The sequence below is a fragment of the Aphelocoma coerulescens genome, chromosome 4 (assembly GCF_041296385.1).
Source record: "Aphelocoma coerulescens isolate FSJ_1873_10779 chromosome 4, UR_Acoe_1.0, whole genome shotgun sequence".
Taxonomy (NCBI): domain Eukaryota; kingdom Metazoa; phylum Chordata; class Aves; order Passeriformes; family Corvidae; genus Aphelocoma; species Aphelocoma coerulescens.
In genome coordinates, this window is record NC_091017.1 from 32,611,060 (window position 1) to 32,627,240 (window position 16,181).

The 16,181-nt window shown below is 49.7% G+C and overlaps 2 protein-coding genes across 2 annotated transcripts in view; one reads left to right on the plus strand and one right to left on the minus strand.

Moving 5' to 3' along the window:
- Window positions 1-3,428: 3,428 nt before the first annotated feature.
- On the plus strand, window positions 3,429-9,102 carry DUSP4 (dual specificity phosphatase 4). Its single transcript, XM_069013451.1, has 4 exons — window positions 3,429-3,822; window positions 6,584-6,720; window positions 7,130-7,349; window positions 7,479-9,102. Exons 1-4 carry the CDS (start codon window positions 3,429-3,431, stop codon window positions 7,862-7,864), a joined length of 1,137 nt encoding a protein of 378 aa, XP_068869552.1. The 3' UTR covers window positions 7,865-9,102.
- Window positions 9,103-9,163: 61 nt separating this feature from the next.
- TNKS (tankyrase) overlaps window positions 9,164-16,181 on the minus strand; it is a 136,617-nt gene continuing 129,599 nt past the window's right edge. The window contains exon 27 of the mRNA XM_069013450.1: window positions 9,164-14,617. Within this exon, the coding sequence (XP_068869551.1) occupies window positions 14,531-14,617 (87 nt within the window). The 3' untranslated portion in view covers window positions 9,164-14,530. The remainder of the gene's footprint in view (window positions 14,618-16,181) is intronic.

Consider the following 16,181-nt stretch of genomic DNA (forward strand, 5'->3'; position numbering starts at 1 on the left):
ACTCAACCCTTTGGCCAACTGCTGGGATCTGCCAGGGAAAGGTGGCAGCATCTTTACGCTGCAACTTCTGTCACGTGCCAAGAGCAGTGAGGATGTACCTCTGTGCTTTGTCCATCCACAGCCATACAGCCACTGACTGGCTGACCAGGAGGATGGAGGGAGTCCAGCTCCTGGGAAGACTCCAGCATAACACAGTCCTGGCCAGTGTTCCTGCCCAGTGGCACAGAGGTAGGTACATCTGTCAGGTAGCTGAGACCTGCAGTGTGACACGGCACACCACGACTCCGTGAGTCCACAGTGGGGCCAGGAATCAGGGGAGCAGAGCCAGGAAAGCCTGGAGGAGCCCAGAGGGCTCACAGAGCTCAGCAGCTTAGAGCTGCCCACAGCAGCTATTGCCCACCTGGGGGAACTTATGCTTCAGCATTTCTCTGGGCAGAAAAAGCCTTTAGGTAGCCAAACAAATTGGTATCTATTGGCTGGCAAATTTACAGTCTGACTGTAATTTGGTTTTCACTGCCACAGTGAGATGAGGTGTAAATTCCTGTTTCTTAATTCAAGGTACATATTGACATTTAATCATCCAAATATGTGCCTCCTTTGACAATTCATTTCCCTTCAGCCTCTTTCAACAATTGCCTCTTCTGGCCAGAGCCCTATAAAAGATGATTCCTTGACTCTGCTGTAAAGGAAATGAATGTCTCTTGCTCTCTTTCTCTCTCTCTTTCCTTATGGTGGTTTGTTTTCCAGCGGGATATATTTCAGTTTGCACCATACAGATGCTGTTTGACAGGAATATTAGCTTTCGCACTTCTCTGGGTTTACAAAGTCAGGGCATAAAGCTGTGTGGTCTTCTCCCATCCCCACCCCCTTTCCCCAGTCCTTTCCATACACCCTGCCCCTCCATCCCACGTAATTGTGCTGCTTCTTTTGCCTTGTGGCTTCTGCCTTGTGAGCGTTTTTGGTGACTCCCTTCTTAACACCTCCATAAATAAAGTTAATTAGATCTCCTCTTGAGTTAACTGCAGTGAGGGAGATCACTCTTCTCTTCCAGTGGTGTATCCTGGCTGGGTGGCACTGACTTGGTTCATTCTGGGCACTCTCACCTTTGGGTTCGATTTTTCCACTGGCAGCTGTCTGTGAGCCACCATCCCCAGCACAGCACCAGCTCCAGAGGTGACCAGCCAGGAGCACAGCCGTGACAATGCCCGGTGTGGGTGCACAGTGGTATTCCCAGGAGCCTGGCTGGGTGCAGTTTATTTTCCAGGAAGAAAGAGCCAAGAACCTGCCACATCTAGACAGAGAGCAGGAAGGGATGAAGAGTAGGGAAAGGGTTCAGGCACATGGAAACACTTGAAAATCTCCACCAGATGCTCATGTACACACATCCTGCCACACTCCACCCTGAAATAATGTCCTCCATCACTGCTCTTGCAAACATCCAGGGACATCAGCCCAAATGCCCCTTCCTGCACCTACCTCAGATCAGTTTGTCCCAGTCATATGCTGGACCAGAGAGGGAAAAATTAGGATGATAGGCCTGTGTCCAAAGACATACACTTTGTGCCCTTGGTTATCCAATTTTAGTGTAAAAGCTAGACTGAATAGTGCAGAAGGCATTGGAGACTGCAGGCTAGCTCATCACATGGTGGCGGCCAACATCTGCCCTAGAGGAACAAAGGGAACAACATATTTTGGCATCAGGCCTTGAGCAAAACTTTTAAAGACATTTTGATGATCCAAGTTGAGTTAAAGTATTGTTGGTATGAGAGCATAGTTTCCAATTAGTTTGTAATCAAATTCTCAGTTTGAGGTTTTTGTCTCTGACAGCATTCTCCAAAGGAAGAAAGAATGTCTCTGGCTTGTCACTGGCCACCCAGAGCCTGCTTTACTTCAGTAGAAACAGGGTTTTGCTATCCTTGTGTTTGATGCAGGTTGGAATGGGAGATGATTAGCCTTCCTTAGGCAAAAGGCTCTAATACATTCCTGGACTGGGGTGTATTACACAAACAGCAGCTATGTTTCCCCCACAGCTCATCTGATTCCACTTGGCTGGCGAAGGGTTGGCACAGCACGCAGAAGCCACAGGTGCAAAGATCAGGCTGACTCAGACTGAGGGGGGAATCCAGCAGCAGTCAGAGAGCAGAGTGTAAAGGAGAGGCGGCAGCGGGATGCAGGAGTGTCACCAGCTGTAGGTCTTGAACGTGCATGGTAGGCTGGAGTCCTCCCAGGTAGGCACACACAGCAAGGTGTTCCCGTGCCTTGCCCGCGTGAACAGCGGCCGGGCACGCAGGGGAGGGGAAGTCAAGCTGCCTGTCCAAGTGCTGCCCTCTGTGAAAAACAGTGACGGGGTAGATGGGCTTGAATAACCATTGGGTCCTTACCTTACACCCACCACATCCAGGTCCACATCGGGATAGCTGAACATCTTCAGGTCTCTGAAGCAGACTCACCTGGGACTGGCCGGCATCTCTGTGCAGGAAATGCCCTGAGCATTGTGGTTTGCGGCACTGCTTCTGTTTGAAAGCAGTCCAAAAGGGGACTTTGGGGTGAAATGATTGCTCAGTGTTTGGGTAGTGGTTATGGGAAGACCCTCCTGGGACACTTCAGGGCTGTGCATTTACTCCTAAGGCTTTTAGCCGAAAATAGAGTTCCTCTATGTGAGGAGTTAAATAGAAGAGCCCCCTCCACAGAGTCACTTCACAGGCAGGATGCTATAGTGTTTTTAAGGCTCTGCAGCTAATGAAATGTCATTTTCTGACAGGGGAAGCGTGGTCGTAGCAGATCTGTAGTCAGAAGGACCCAGAGGGACCCTGCAGAGCTGACAGCGGGCCCTGCTTAGCGCCCGCTCCCCCCCCACCCCCCCGCTCTGCCGCGGCAAGCAGTCCAAACAAAACAGTAGCAGTGGGACAAAGGAAGAGGAATGTGCGCAGCGTGTGCCCGGCCACGTGTGCGTGTGCCTGAGAGTGTGTGTGTGTGCGCGTGTGTGTGTGTGTGTGCGCACGCGGGCGCGTGCCCTGCAGCATGTGCAAGTGCGCGTGTGCCCAGCGGTGCGCGCACACGCGTGTGTGCACGTGCGTGTGCCCCGCAGCGTGTGTGACCCGGAGGGGTCCCGGCGGGGGTGACACCGCGCAGCCCCGCGGTGACAAAGGCGCGGCGCGGCCCGCCTCTCTCCCCCATTCACAACCCGCGGCCGGCCGGCGGCGCGGACGGATTTCTATTTTTTGTGAATGGAGGCGGTGACGTCGCCGCTCCCGCGCGCCGCCTCCCCTCCATTCATGCGGGCCCGGCGCGGCGCGAATGGGCGGGGCGGGGCGGGGCGGGGGCGCGCGCCGGCCGCCGCCGGGTAGTAAAGGCTGCGCGCGGCGCGCGCGGGGGTGCGCGAGCGGCGCGGGCGGCGGGCGCGGGGCCCGGCGGGCGCTCCCCCCGCCATGGTGGCCACCGAGGGGCTGCGCGAGATGGAGGGCAGCGCGCTGCGCCGGCTCGTGTGCCGCGACGAGGCCGGGCCCGGCGGCGCCGCGCGGTGCCTGGTGCTGGACTGCCGCCCCTTCCTGGCGCACAGCGCCGGACACATCCGCGGGGCGCTCAACGTGCGCTGCAACACGATCGTGCGGCGGCGGGCCAAGGGCGCCGTGAGCCTGGAGCAGATCCTGCCGGCCGAGGGCGAGGTGCGGGCGCGGCTGCGGGCCGGGCTCTACGCCGCCGTCGTGGTGTACGACGAGCGCAGCCCGCGCGCGGAGGCCCTGCGCGAGGACAGCACCGTGGCGCTCGTGGTGCGCGCGCTCCGTCGCGACACGGCGCGCGCCGACATCCGGCTCCTGGCAGGTACCGGCGGGGGGGAGCGGGCGGCAGAGGGACACCGGGAATGACGGCCGGGACGTGGCCGCGGACGGCCGCCCCCGCTCGGCGACGGGGGTCCGGCCTCGCCGCGCCCCGGGCAGCGCGCTCCCTTCTCCCGCCTCCGGCGGTCCTGCCAGAAGTTGGGAGCCGGCGGGAGGGGCTGGGGGACCGCGCGCACCGGGGCTGGGCTGCCCGGAGCTGGGGTCCCGGGACGGTCGCAGCGCGGCCATCAGCCCCGTGCGTGGGTGCCCGGGCGGTCGTAGCCGGCTCAGGGGCAGCGAGCGGGCCCCGTGCCCCTGCCTGGGACCTGGGGGACGTGAGCTTGTGGGGGGAAATCCCCCCACGCTTTGTTTGAGTTCATCCCCAGCCCCACGGTGCAGAGGAGGTGTTTGTGCAGGGTCAAATACCTGCTGTCACGCCGATGTCCCTTTGCAGCGGGCAGAAAACCCGGGGATACCTCTCTGCTCCTTTTGCGGCTACAGCAGGGATCAGGGCTTCCCCACTCTGCCGTGTATTAAATGAGAAGTTGTGCACATTTGGAGCTGCTGGTCCTGAGAATTGCCTTGAGATGATTTAGGGGCGGGGGATGCTCAGCTGGGGTTCCTGGGTGAGCTCAGTGGGGCTTTTTCTTTTTTGTTTACAGCCTGAGAGTCAATTTATTCCTTCGTTTACTTACAGCAGGGGTGAGGATGTGTATGCAGAGTAGCAAATCCATTAGGAGGCTTGATAGATGGAGGAACTAGCACTTGAGTTGTACTAGGTACAGTAAAAGCAGCAGGAGCTGTTCCAACGATGAGATACGATGTGCTGCTGCGGGAGTGCCTGCACAGCAAGGGCTCGCTCAGGAGCAGGCTCCTTCACCGTGAGCCAGCGTGGTGCTGGAGCCACGAATGTGGCAGGAAATGCTGCTCTGCTTCAAGGGTGGCCTTTGTCAGCTGGGAGCTTCTGGTGCCCCTGTGGTTCTCGTGGGAGGTTGGTTGGAATGGGAGCCCTTTTAAGGAACAGGCTCCAAGAGACTCAGTCTCAGCACTACAGTTTTCTTCCTTTTGTACCACAGAGCTACTAAAATAATCTTGCTCTTATTCCTTGAGAGCTGCACTAACCCAGAGCTGTGCATGCCCAAATGCACATTTGTTGGGTGCAGGTCACGATGAAGATCCAGATGTGTTTTTGCAGGTCAGGCTGCTGCCAGGTTCCCTGTGAAACAGCCTGGCTGGGTGTTGCTTGGCAATGGACACCTGCTCTGCCTGGCTCCTGTGCCAGGCAGGGTCGGCGTGTGCAGCCAGGAGCTGCTGGATGTGGTGCTTGGCTCACTGAGCATTAAATCTGATGAGAGTCATTGAAGAGAAACATTTGGAAAGGTCTCTTTTTCTTTCCAAGAAACACTCTTTCCAAGATGTTTCTGCACATCACCCTGGGCAGCTTTTCCCTCTCACGGTGTGATGACCACTGGAGTGGGATGTAGTAGATCCAGGGATTTTAGGACCAGATCCCTGGAAGTTGTCTAACAAGGGCTCTTGGTTTTGGATGCTCTTTCAAATCGAAGCAGTAGGACTGTAAAGGGATGTCAGGCCAGGGAAATGCAGCCTCTGCAAACTGTCCTGGCTGCGTGGGAGGGACAATGCAAATGCAGTGATGCATCTGCACGGTTCTGCTTTAAGGTACAGAGCCCTTCCTTTTGTAGGGGGAGGAAACCACAGAGGACACTGGGATGCTGGCAGTATCTGGCTGTAGCTGCCTAGAGATTCTGGGGTTGCTTGAGATGCTTGCATGCATTGGTCTTGAATATCTCCAGCCTTGTTCAGGGCAGTCTCAGAGCTGGATAAGAAAGATGTGTCCTGCTGCATGCTCCGGCAAGCTGAAATCTGCAGGCTTAGGTCCTGCAGTTGGTTTGAGTCTTCAGGAACCATCCTGGGAGTCAGGGCTTGGTCTAGCTGGAGTCCTCTGGTAATAGTAAAATACTTGATTTTCATTGATTTTGAGGCTCAAAGTCATCCTACAAGGATGTCACAGTTGTTGATTTGATTTGAATGAGAGAAGGAAATCTCACCAGAAGTGTTTATTGGCAGCCAACACTGAAGTTTCCCTGTCCTGGGAACTCAGTGGGGTTTGCTCTTGTTTCGCCTGCCATGACGAAGTCCTGACATCCCCTGTGCTTATTCAAAGGGACAAGCTGCTCCATGTTCAGCTTGCACCTGTGTCCTTGGGAGGGAGCAGACACCTCTCTCTGAGGGCAGCTGGGCTGTGGGGTCAGCTTGGCTATACCTGGCCGGAGCCAGGGCTTTCCTGGTCTGTTGTTTCAGGAGCTCTGAGCTGGAGGGTCAAGCTGGGAAAGGGAGACCTGCCTGTGTTTTGTGACAAAATGATGTATCAAGGGAAGATGAGACCTGAACAATCTTTGGCCTTGGAGCAGCTTTTCCTATTTAAATAAATCCTCTTTTCATTGTCTCAGAGACCAACCTTGGCCTCAGTCTGGGGTTTTGGCCAGCAGTATGCAGGGGACTAAACCCTGGACCAGAGGCTTTGGGTGGCCAAGATCACTGCTCTTGGTGCTCTTGCTCCAAAGGAGTGGTGGGGCCGCAGGGATTCCCCCCTTGCTGCCAGGAGCCAGACTGCTCCTCCTGGGGCAGGAGGCCACTCTCCATCGCTGTAGCATCATCTAGTGGCCAAGGGCATCTCTGGCTGCGCCGTTCTGAAGTCCTGTGAAAGCAGTCTGGGCTAACACTTTGTGCCTCTCTTTTTGCAGGGGGCTATGAGCGCTTCTCCTCGGAGTATCCTGAATTCTGTGCAAAAACCAAGTCCCTGAGCAATGTGTCACCCCCCACCAGCGCTGAGCCCCTGGATTTGGGCTGCAGTTCCTGTGGGACCCCTTTTCATGACCAGGTATGTCTAGAAGCCCTAGTGCTTAGCTATTTTGACTGCCCTTCCAGCATTGCAACCTGCTCTGATGGGAGTCTCTCTGCTCTCCCTCAGCTGGGGCTTGTGGAGCTTCCTTTCCTCTCATGGGAGAGCATGGTGGTCCTCCTAATCCCAGGGTGTTTGTGTGCCCCAAAGAGTGGACAAGCCCAAATCCTGTTAACCCACACCTGCCTGTTTCTGAACAGGACAAAGAGAAGGAGGGCTTGAAGTAGGTTCAGCACCTCAGGAAGGCAGCCTCTGCTCCCTCTTCTGAGGCCCCTGGATCAGGTGCCAGGTTGCTGCACAGCTCAGTGTTTCCAAGCCATCTGGATGTGTGTCCTGCCTGCCACAGTCCCCTGGTCAACCCCATATCTATTGTTTTTCTCTGTAACAGGGTGGGCCTGTGGAAATTCTTCCCTTCCTCTACCTTGGCAGCGCCTACCACGCAGCCCGGCGGGACATGCTTGATGCACTGGGCATCACAGCCCTGCTGAACGTCTCCTCAGACTGCCCCAACCACTTCGAGGGGCACTACCAGTACAAGTGTATCCCTGTGGAGGATAACCACAAAGCTGACATCAGCTCCTGGTTCATGGAGGCAATTGAGTACATTGGTGAGTGCCTGTGCAGAGATGTTGTGTCCATGGGTGGGAGGGAGGTCAGCCCCCACCTGCAGGTTTGGTGAGGGGTTGGGCCATGGTGGAAGGGTGTGGGTCTCATATCTCACCCCTGTTGCCCTCCAGACTCAGTGAAGGAGTGCTGTGGCCGGGTCCTGGTGCACTGCCAGGCTGGCATCTCCCGCTCAGCCACCATCTGCTTGGCTTACCTGATGATGAAGAAGCGTGTCAAGCTAGAGGAGGCCTTTGAGTTTGTCAAGCAGCGCCGGAGCATCATCTCCCCCAACTTCAGCTTCATGGGGCAGCTGCTGCAGTTCGAGTCGCAGGTGTTGGCCACTTCATACGCAGTGGAAGCCGTCAGCCCCTCGGGGACGCTGCGGGAGCGGGGCAAGGCCACCTCCACCCCCACCTCGCAGTTTGTCTTCAGCTTCCCCGTGTCTGTCGGTGTCCATGCCACCCCCAGCAGCCTCCCCTACCTGCACAGCCCCATCACCACGTCGCCCAGCTGTTAGCTCAGGGCCGAGGCCAGCCGGGCAGGTAGTGCCAGGCGTGCAGGGGGCGCGGAGCCCTGTGATGTTAAGCAATAGTGCCGGACACTGCCATTCACGCTGGACTCAACATCTTTTTCGTAGAGAGATTTCTTACCTCATCTTGGTTTGTTTGCTTTTTATTGTTATGTTTTGAAAGCACGGAAGTTTTAAAAGCCACAAACCTTGACATTGTCCAGGCTCTTTTGGGGAGGAAAAAAAATAGTATACTGGGTTTCCTCAAGTGCCTGGTCTTCATGTGTTTCCATCCCTATTTTACTGTCTTGTTTTTTTATACCTCCCCTTCTCCCCATGTTTCTGCACCCAGCTCATCAAGGCTGACAAGGGAGCATACCCCGTTTTTATTGTGCAGCAGCCTTCCCCCTTGCAGAGAAATCTGTGTGTGTGTGATGGGTGCTGCTTACCTGAGCCAGATACACTTTGGACAAGCAGAGCTGCAGGCAGGGCCTTGGGGCGAGCAGGAGTGGTAGCACAGGGCTGCCTGCACTCAACCTCAGCCCTGCCAGTGGCTGGGGAGATGAGGCAGGAGCTGGCAGGCACCTGCCAAGTCACCAGCTGAGCCCATTCCAGTGGGGGAGAACAGTCTGTGTGGTTGGGAAGTGGTTTGGAGGGAGAGATGTAGTCTGAAATGCCTCTTTTCTTGCCTCTGTGGATCACTGGTTTCTACAAAACTTAGGTCCAATCTCCTGTGGCTTTAAGATGAGAAAGAAGGGGTGGGGTCAGCAGTCTGGGCTGCTTTTGATTACTCTGTTCAGGTTCCTCTCCACCGGTCCCACTGCTGCTCTTCTTCCAAAGGCAGCAGGATGGGACAGGGGTGGGCTATAATGGAAGAGAGAAGCTGCAGGGTGGAGGACAGGCTGGCCCAGAGGTGTCACCCATCCAGCATTTTCAAGCTTCTCCCACCTCATGACCAGCCCTTTTCCTGTGCTGAGTCTTGTTCACCTGTGCAACATTTCTGCAGCTTTTGGTCCAAGCCTTGAAAATGCCTCATCTTCAACCCACCTGGAGCCTTATTTCCCACCCTACCTCTGTCCTTCTCTCCAGTCCAGTCCAACACACAAGATGCCTGTGTGGCTGATGTACATATGTATGGTTTTGTTCTTCTTTTTTTTTTTTTTCTAGAAATTAACTTTTTATTTATTGCCTGAGGGAGGGAGAAAACATTGTTTGGAGAAAATAAAAATAAAAACTGTTTTCAACAGTTTGGCTGGAGCAAATTTGTCCTAAGACCAAGACAGAACAGCAGGTTTTGCACACATTCCATTTTCACAGAGCAACTGTTAAAAATGTATTTATTGACTTTTAAACTATTACAAGTATTGCAGATCAGACATTTAGCCAAGCACATTTATAGATCAAACTCAGTTGTTACAGAGATGTTACCTAAAGTCCACCATGTAGGTAGGCTGAGAACCTGCCCATCGTCTTCAACTTTGAGAGAGAAGGTAAAAGAAGAAATAAATAAATGATATCCCAGCTCCAGGTAATTTGCAACCAAGAGAGGACACATACAGGGCTAGTTATGAAAACAAGTTACACAAAAAAAAGGTCTAGAAATTCAACCCCCAGCTACATTGCCATCTGGGTTGCCAGAGAAAGCAATTAGGAATGACAAAGCACAAGCTCATGGGACTGCAGCACAGAAAATCCCCATTTCAATTTCCAAAGCTGAAGCAAGTTCTGCAGATGTTAAGAAAGTGTCAAAATTATCTTAATAACAGAGACTCTAATAATCTACATTAGTAATTAATGGGACCACCACTAAAACTTGCCACCAACAGGTTCAGCAAGACTGATACATCAAAACCAGTCAGATAACGTGACTTGACAGGCATATGTGTCAGTGTAATGGAAATGCATCTGCTTCCCATGTCCCCTACAGATTCCCAGGCCCATTCACCTTGCTTCAGAGATTTTAACACACGTACAGTGTTCCCCAATCCCCTGGGTTTTACATCTACTCTGTGTTCAGAGAGGTGGGAACACTGCCACTCCCTCTCTGCACATGTGTCCTGCCACTCTGAAAAACCAGAACATGCTCTGGACTGTACCAAGCCACCACCACCAATGGATTCAAGCCTGTGGAGGTTCACAAACCACTTGCTACATGAGGCAAGAACTGAATCTGTGCTTTCCTGGGTCTTCCCTACCTGGGCTTACAATGCTGCACAAAGACTCAGCTTAACATAACTGAAGCATGCATTAGATGCACGTCACTTCAGATTTCTGAGCTCAACTTTCTGTAGCAAAGCAGCATGGAAACAGAGCAATCCCACTGAAAAGAAATTCACACATTTCCTGACACTCAGCTTCTGAGAATGATTAGCAATGTTCAAACTGATCTGTTTTATGGCTGGACCCTTCCTTCTACCCATCTTGGAAAAACCTGTTTAGGGCAATTTCTGTTAACAGTCCCATACGGAAATTGCAGGCAGTGCATGAACTGTGCAGAAACTCTGACATCACTGCAGGGAGGCAGGAGGCTTTTCTGACATTTGCCACCGGCTTAAGCAGCTCTCATGGGCCACACAGTGGCACAACATGTTTGCATCCCTCAGCACCTCACACATTCACAGGGAGGACACACCTCCTCTAACCTACAATAAACAGTAGGAACAGCTGGTTTCCAGAGACAAGAAAGCACCCTGGTCCAGGAGCTACTCCCTCCCATGCACCACATGCCCCACATGCCTTTTCTGTGTCTGCTGCCCATCAAAGCCAACACTGCAGAGCATTTTGCAGGGTTTTCTTTTTTGCCTCAGTGTAGAATTTTCTTTTGGGGTACTCCCATAACAAACAAGCAAAGTTCAGGTCTGCAGGCAAAATAAATTCCTGCTACATAATGCAGTGGGATTCAATTGCATCACATGCGAAGGAACACTTGAAACAGAGGTTAGAAAACCAGTAGTGACTGCAACATGGTGGAACTAGTAGAAGAGGTTTATAACAGTCTCTGTGGAGCTGGGATCAAACACAACTGGTAGATAAAAATGAGAAAATAAAATATACCTTATTAAGGTACTGTACTGTCTGCTTTTAATCCTAACAAAAGTTCTGTTGACAGCATTCAGACTGTAATGTCGCTGCACCAGGTATCTAAGTCATCAGCCTCATGGAAACAGTTTCAGCAATGGAGAGCAGAACCCCCTCTCCTTTGTTAGATGGTGACTTTTCTTTCTGTTTTGCCTATTAAAGTTCTGTCACAAAACTACACAAAAGTTTCAGAATGCTGCCTCAAAGGGACACTGACAAAAATCAACAGGCCTGAGAGACACGTTGTCCCTTGTGCCAGCAGACACCAAGTTCTGTCCCTGGTCTCCCAGGCCTATGAGGGCCTAGCCCTGAGCATTTACATTCTCAGCTCCTGCTGTGCCTCCACTGGTGATCCAATGCTGCATATGAGCATCCCAGTATCACGGGACTGCTCTTCTCAGGAGGTGAAAAACTTCATTTCTCAGGAGGCAGCAACTGCCTGGTTATGGGGTCATGGCATTTTTAAGGTCCCATTGTAGTTAACTCCCCCAGCTAAAGCAGCAGCATCTGTACCGTTAACAACCTGCCAAATGCAGCTCTACCACCAAAACCACAACCAGGTTTTTCATGAGTAACTTTGATATTGATGGGCAGATCCTCACTTTGTTTTGAACTGTAAGAGGAGCTATAAAGACAACATATGCTACTCCTGCACAGGTTTCTACAACACACAGGTGCATCATCAGGCCTGGGTATTCCTCTGTGTCTGGCCACAAACGGATATGAGATCACGTCATTACGAGACAAAAACCACTGCAAAATGATTTCCTCACACAGCACCTTTACTCTGCACAGAACATCAGAAACATTAACACTGGCAGTTCAAAGATACTGGAAAGTAGAATCACAGAATATGCTGAGTTGGAAGGGACCCATCAGGATCATTTAGTTCAACTCCTGGCTCAAGCCCCAAGAGTCACACCATATGCCTGAGAGCATTGTCCAAACACTTCTTGAACTCTGTCAGGCTTGGTGCTGTGACCACTTCCCTGGGGAGCCTGTTCCAGTGCCCAGCCACCCTCTGGATGAAAAACCTTTTCCTTACATCCAACCTAAATCTCCCCTGACTCAGCTTCATGCTGTTTCCTCCAGTCTTGTTACCGGTCACAGGAGTGAAGATACTGGTACCTGCCCCTCACTTCCTCTCATGAGGACGTTGAAGACCCCAGTGAGGTCTCCCCTCAGTCTCCTCCAGGCTATTTTTATCCTCTAGAAGTTCCAGGCTGCAAACACATTCCAGACTAGCCATTAGTTCAACGAGCACATAGGAAACAACAAGCAGGAACAGTATCTGGTGTGGGCTCAGTGGGGTTTTACTTTTTAGATTTGTTCTTGTTTTTGAAAGATGTAAAGCTTTTAACTTTCATGCCCACATTAACCATTTTGCTCACCTAAGTAGCACAGCTGTTTCACCATTTAAAACTATGTCTAACTGGGGATGGAGAGCAGCACTCGCTCAGGCCACTATCTGAAACCCTAGTGCAGACAGGCACATCCCCTCACTCCATTATTAACTAAATGAAAAACAAACCCCAAACTTAAATGGTGAATACAAAGCTTCAAAGCCTAGTGGTGATCTTTGCAGTCCTAACACCATGAAACAAGTAGCCAAAATACAAGCACCCAATTTTATCAAGGAAATTTGTTTAAAAGGACAACTAGGCTACAGCCTGCATGGAACTTCAAAGCTACATAGTTAATCAGGTCACAGAATGAAGCGAGAACCATATATCCACTGTCAGCTCAAGAAAAGTAAAACTCAGAGTTCAAGTTCTGTTGGAGTATTGCTATTTCTAAGGTTTTCTTTAGAGATATTACAAACAGATGATGTTCAGGTAGCCATATTGCATCAAATGACTGATTTTACAGTGGGTAAAATTTCTTGTGAGGATGACTTGCTTCAACATTAATGCCTTAATGTTAAAAATAAACATCTTGTGTTTAATGCTGAAAGTGAAAAGCTCTTCAGGTTTAAGTCTGTTTTACACAAACATGTTAGCAAAAATCCCACTTGTGGGGAGCATGTATATTTTTATGAACTAAAAGCACACTATTCTGTTGCTTCCTTGCTTTAAGGGGGATAAAACCTGAATGCATGAACTGGATCATCAGATACTAAATAGTGCTGGTTGATAGGGAAATGCACAGTGTCTTGTGTCCAAAGGAACATTTTTTCCTCCAGTTGTTACATGGTCAACACTGAAGCACATCTCCTGGTATTGGTTGTTAGGAAAAAAATTAACAGGTCTTGATCTTCAACCTTCTCTGAAACTGTAAAACACTACAAAAAAGAAACAGTTTCTACTTTTGTTAAATCCATATCCACCATGAGGGGGACTTTTGAAACTGTTTGATGCTGTGCTATGCAATGCTTAAAAACAACTTTCTCCTACCCAGCAAAATAAACCTGGGAATTTGGGAAGAAGGGTATTAAGTGAATAAATCCTAGCTTTGTTCTCTGGTATGCCTGCAAACAAATCCGCTTGCCAAACGATACTTTAAAATTTTGTTCTCATTAAAATGTAAAATTGATATTTAAAAAAATTATTACTTTTGTAAATCCCTTAAGCTCTTCAACTGTGATGTCACACACCAAGATGTGACAGGAAACTGCTGTAATACACTCTCCCTGACCAGCCTGAAACCCATTTACTGGGTCTCATCTTACAGAGGGACATGAACTAGATATGCCCTCCTGTATGAAATCTTCTGACTTTTCACCTGCTTCTCCCAGCAAAACCATACACTGCTGTAACTGGAGAACATTTCACAAGCTGCATGTACTTAACAGGAGTCTTATAAAATGCTCTTTTAGAGATGCCAGCAGAGGGCATGGACCTGTTTCATGAAGTCCTTCCAAGCACAAGAGCTGGTTTTACCCTTGCAAACTCTTCCCAGGGCTTCCCCCAGAAAACTCACACAGACAAAGCAGCAAACTGACATGGTTTGTTTCCACTCTAAAGTTACACTCACTCATGTTATCGTTTGCTCAGAGATGTGCAAAAAACCCCCTATATCAAAGAACTTGACCTAGTCCCTCCTCAGATGAAATTTATATTGCATTGTTAATGATTTTAGTCGACTTGACTTTGTGCAAAATATCTTCAAGAAGGTTCTGGCTCAACTTCAGAATATAAAAGGAGAATAAATAGGATCTCTTGAAAACAGGAAATGAATGGTGTATGCTGAAAAAAAAATGATGGGCTTAATGCAATTTATCTGCAAATAAAATAACTAGAAAAGTAGTGTCTGAAATTTTAGCATGTGAGATGGCACCAATAAAGATTTCCATTTGCACAATAATGTTCCCAAGGTCTAGATCAAAACAGTATTATTTTATACATGGTAACTGCAGAGACTAGGAGCCTGAGATATGTTATTAAAAGGCAGTCCCTTGTAAACTTTCCTCAAGAGGAACAGTAGCAGTCGAGTATGCAAGAGTTACTCATACCATATTCATCAAGACAGCAATGCTTTATAGAAGACATACAGCTTATTTCCAGGTTGTTAAGAATTTTATGTGATACTGATTTTCTGAAACACGTATCCATCCAGTCCAAGATTGAAGTCACATCCTTCTTCACTGCTCTGAAGCTACTAGGTCTTTTGTTCTGCTGCTGTTGCTGTCTGTGAGGGAGCTTCTGGTTTCACAATCTGGTATGTGATGAGATATTCTGGGTATGCCTGAAAGTAAAGTAAGAAAAAAACCCCTGGTTTATACAAGGGTAACTCAGCAAGTTTCAGTTTTTGCATTTAACTAAACAGTGACCAGGAAGGACAGCACAAGAATCAGTTCTATGTTCACAGCATGCAAGAAAAAAATTATTTCAAACCTAGCCAGCACTAAGTAGAACTGCTTACACTTTGTACTTAACACCTTGGTTAATGCACTAATAGAAAGAAAGATGTTTTTTCCATACAGACACTGCCAGAAATTGTGTGCAACAGGAATTCAGAGTTACTCCCCTTGTTAGTTAATCCTACAAATCGGTCAGTGCCTGTTAAGTTACTCAAAAATCTCAGATGACTGATAAAGTCTGACCTCAAAAGGGTCAGTAACTTGTGATGTAACTTGCAAATGTCTTTACTGGCAGTAGAGTACTTGGCCCACTCAAAGCACATAACCCAGTCAGTCATCTGTCCATCCATCCAGTGTTTCCTGAAGACAGCTGGTAGCCAGTTCAGTCCCAGAATGAAGCTAAAGTTGATGGAGGTCAGAGCCCCATTCAGAGGAACCTTGATAGATGAGAGAAGACTGGGCCTACAGAGGCCTCATGTAATCCAGCAAGGGCAAAGGCATCTGAGATTAATTCCTTGTAACATTGCAGGATGAGAAGCCACTCAGCTGAAAAGGTGATGGGGTCCCTGGGTGACAGCAAGCTAAAGCAGAATCAATAGTGTGTCCCAGCAGCAATAAAGGCTACAAGCATCCTGCAGTAAATCATCAGGTGTAGCAGCAACTGCTGTTTATTCAGTACTCACGTGACCACATGAGAAAACTGCATACTTTTAGGTCCTCCAACACAAGAAAGATGCCAACAAGCTGAACCCAAGTTCAGCAAAGGACCAGTAAGTCAGGGGAGAAAGCACAGGATAAAGAAGAAGAGGCTGAGAGAGATGGGCTTGTTTGGTTCAGAAAAGAGAAGGCTTTGTGGGACCTCATAGCAATCTTGCATTATATATGGAAGACTACTGAGAAAACAGAGCCAGACTCTCTTCTGTGATGCACAGTAGGAGAATGAGATTAATTAAAACAGGGAAGCTTTCTGTTGGATACAAAGGACGTATTATTTTACTCTGAGGATAAGCAATCAAAGGAACAAGCTGCTGCAGGAGGCTGTGAAACACCATTTGCTGAGGCCTCCAAGACTCGCCTGGCCAAACAAAGCCCTCAGCAACCTGGCCTGGATTCAGCGTGAACAAGAGGCTGGCCTATGCGACCTCCCCAAGGTTGCTCTGAACCTAAACTTATTATTTAATCTTATGTTAGAATCATAGAATGGTTTGGACATGAGGGATCTTTAAAGATCATCTGGTTTGAGGCCCCCTGCTATAGGCAAGGACACTTTCCATTAGACTGGGTTGCTCAACACCCCATCCAGCCTGGCCTTGAAAACTTCCCAGCATGGAGCATCCAAAGCTTCTCTGGGCAACCTGTTATAGGACCTCCTTACCGTCTGAATAAACAATTTCTTCATAACATCTAATCTAAATCTCTCCTCTTTTAGTTTAAAACTGTTCCCTCCCC

What these genes read in the sequence shown, in the direction of transcription:
- DUSP4 (XM_069013451.1), top strand. Translation starts at nt 3,429, where the DNA reads ATGGTGGCCACCGAGGGGCTGCGCGAGATGGAGGGCAGCGCGCTGCGC. An exon ending in CGACATCCGGCTCCTGGCAG is followed by an intron (nt 3,823 to 6,583) that starts GTACCGGCGGGG and finishes CTCTTTTTGCAG; the next exon opens with GGGGCTATGAGCGCTTCTCC. An exon ending in GGAGGCAATTGAGTACATTG is followed by an intron (nt 7,350 to 7,478) that starts GTGAGTGCCTGT and finishes GTTGCCCTCCAG; the next exon opens with ACTCAGTGAAGGAGTGCTGT.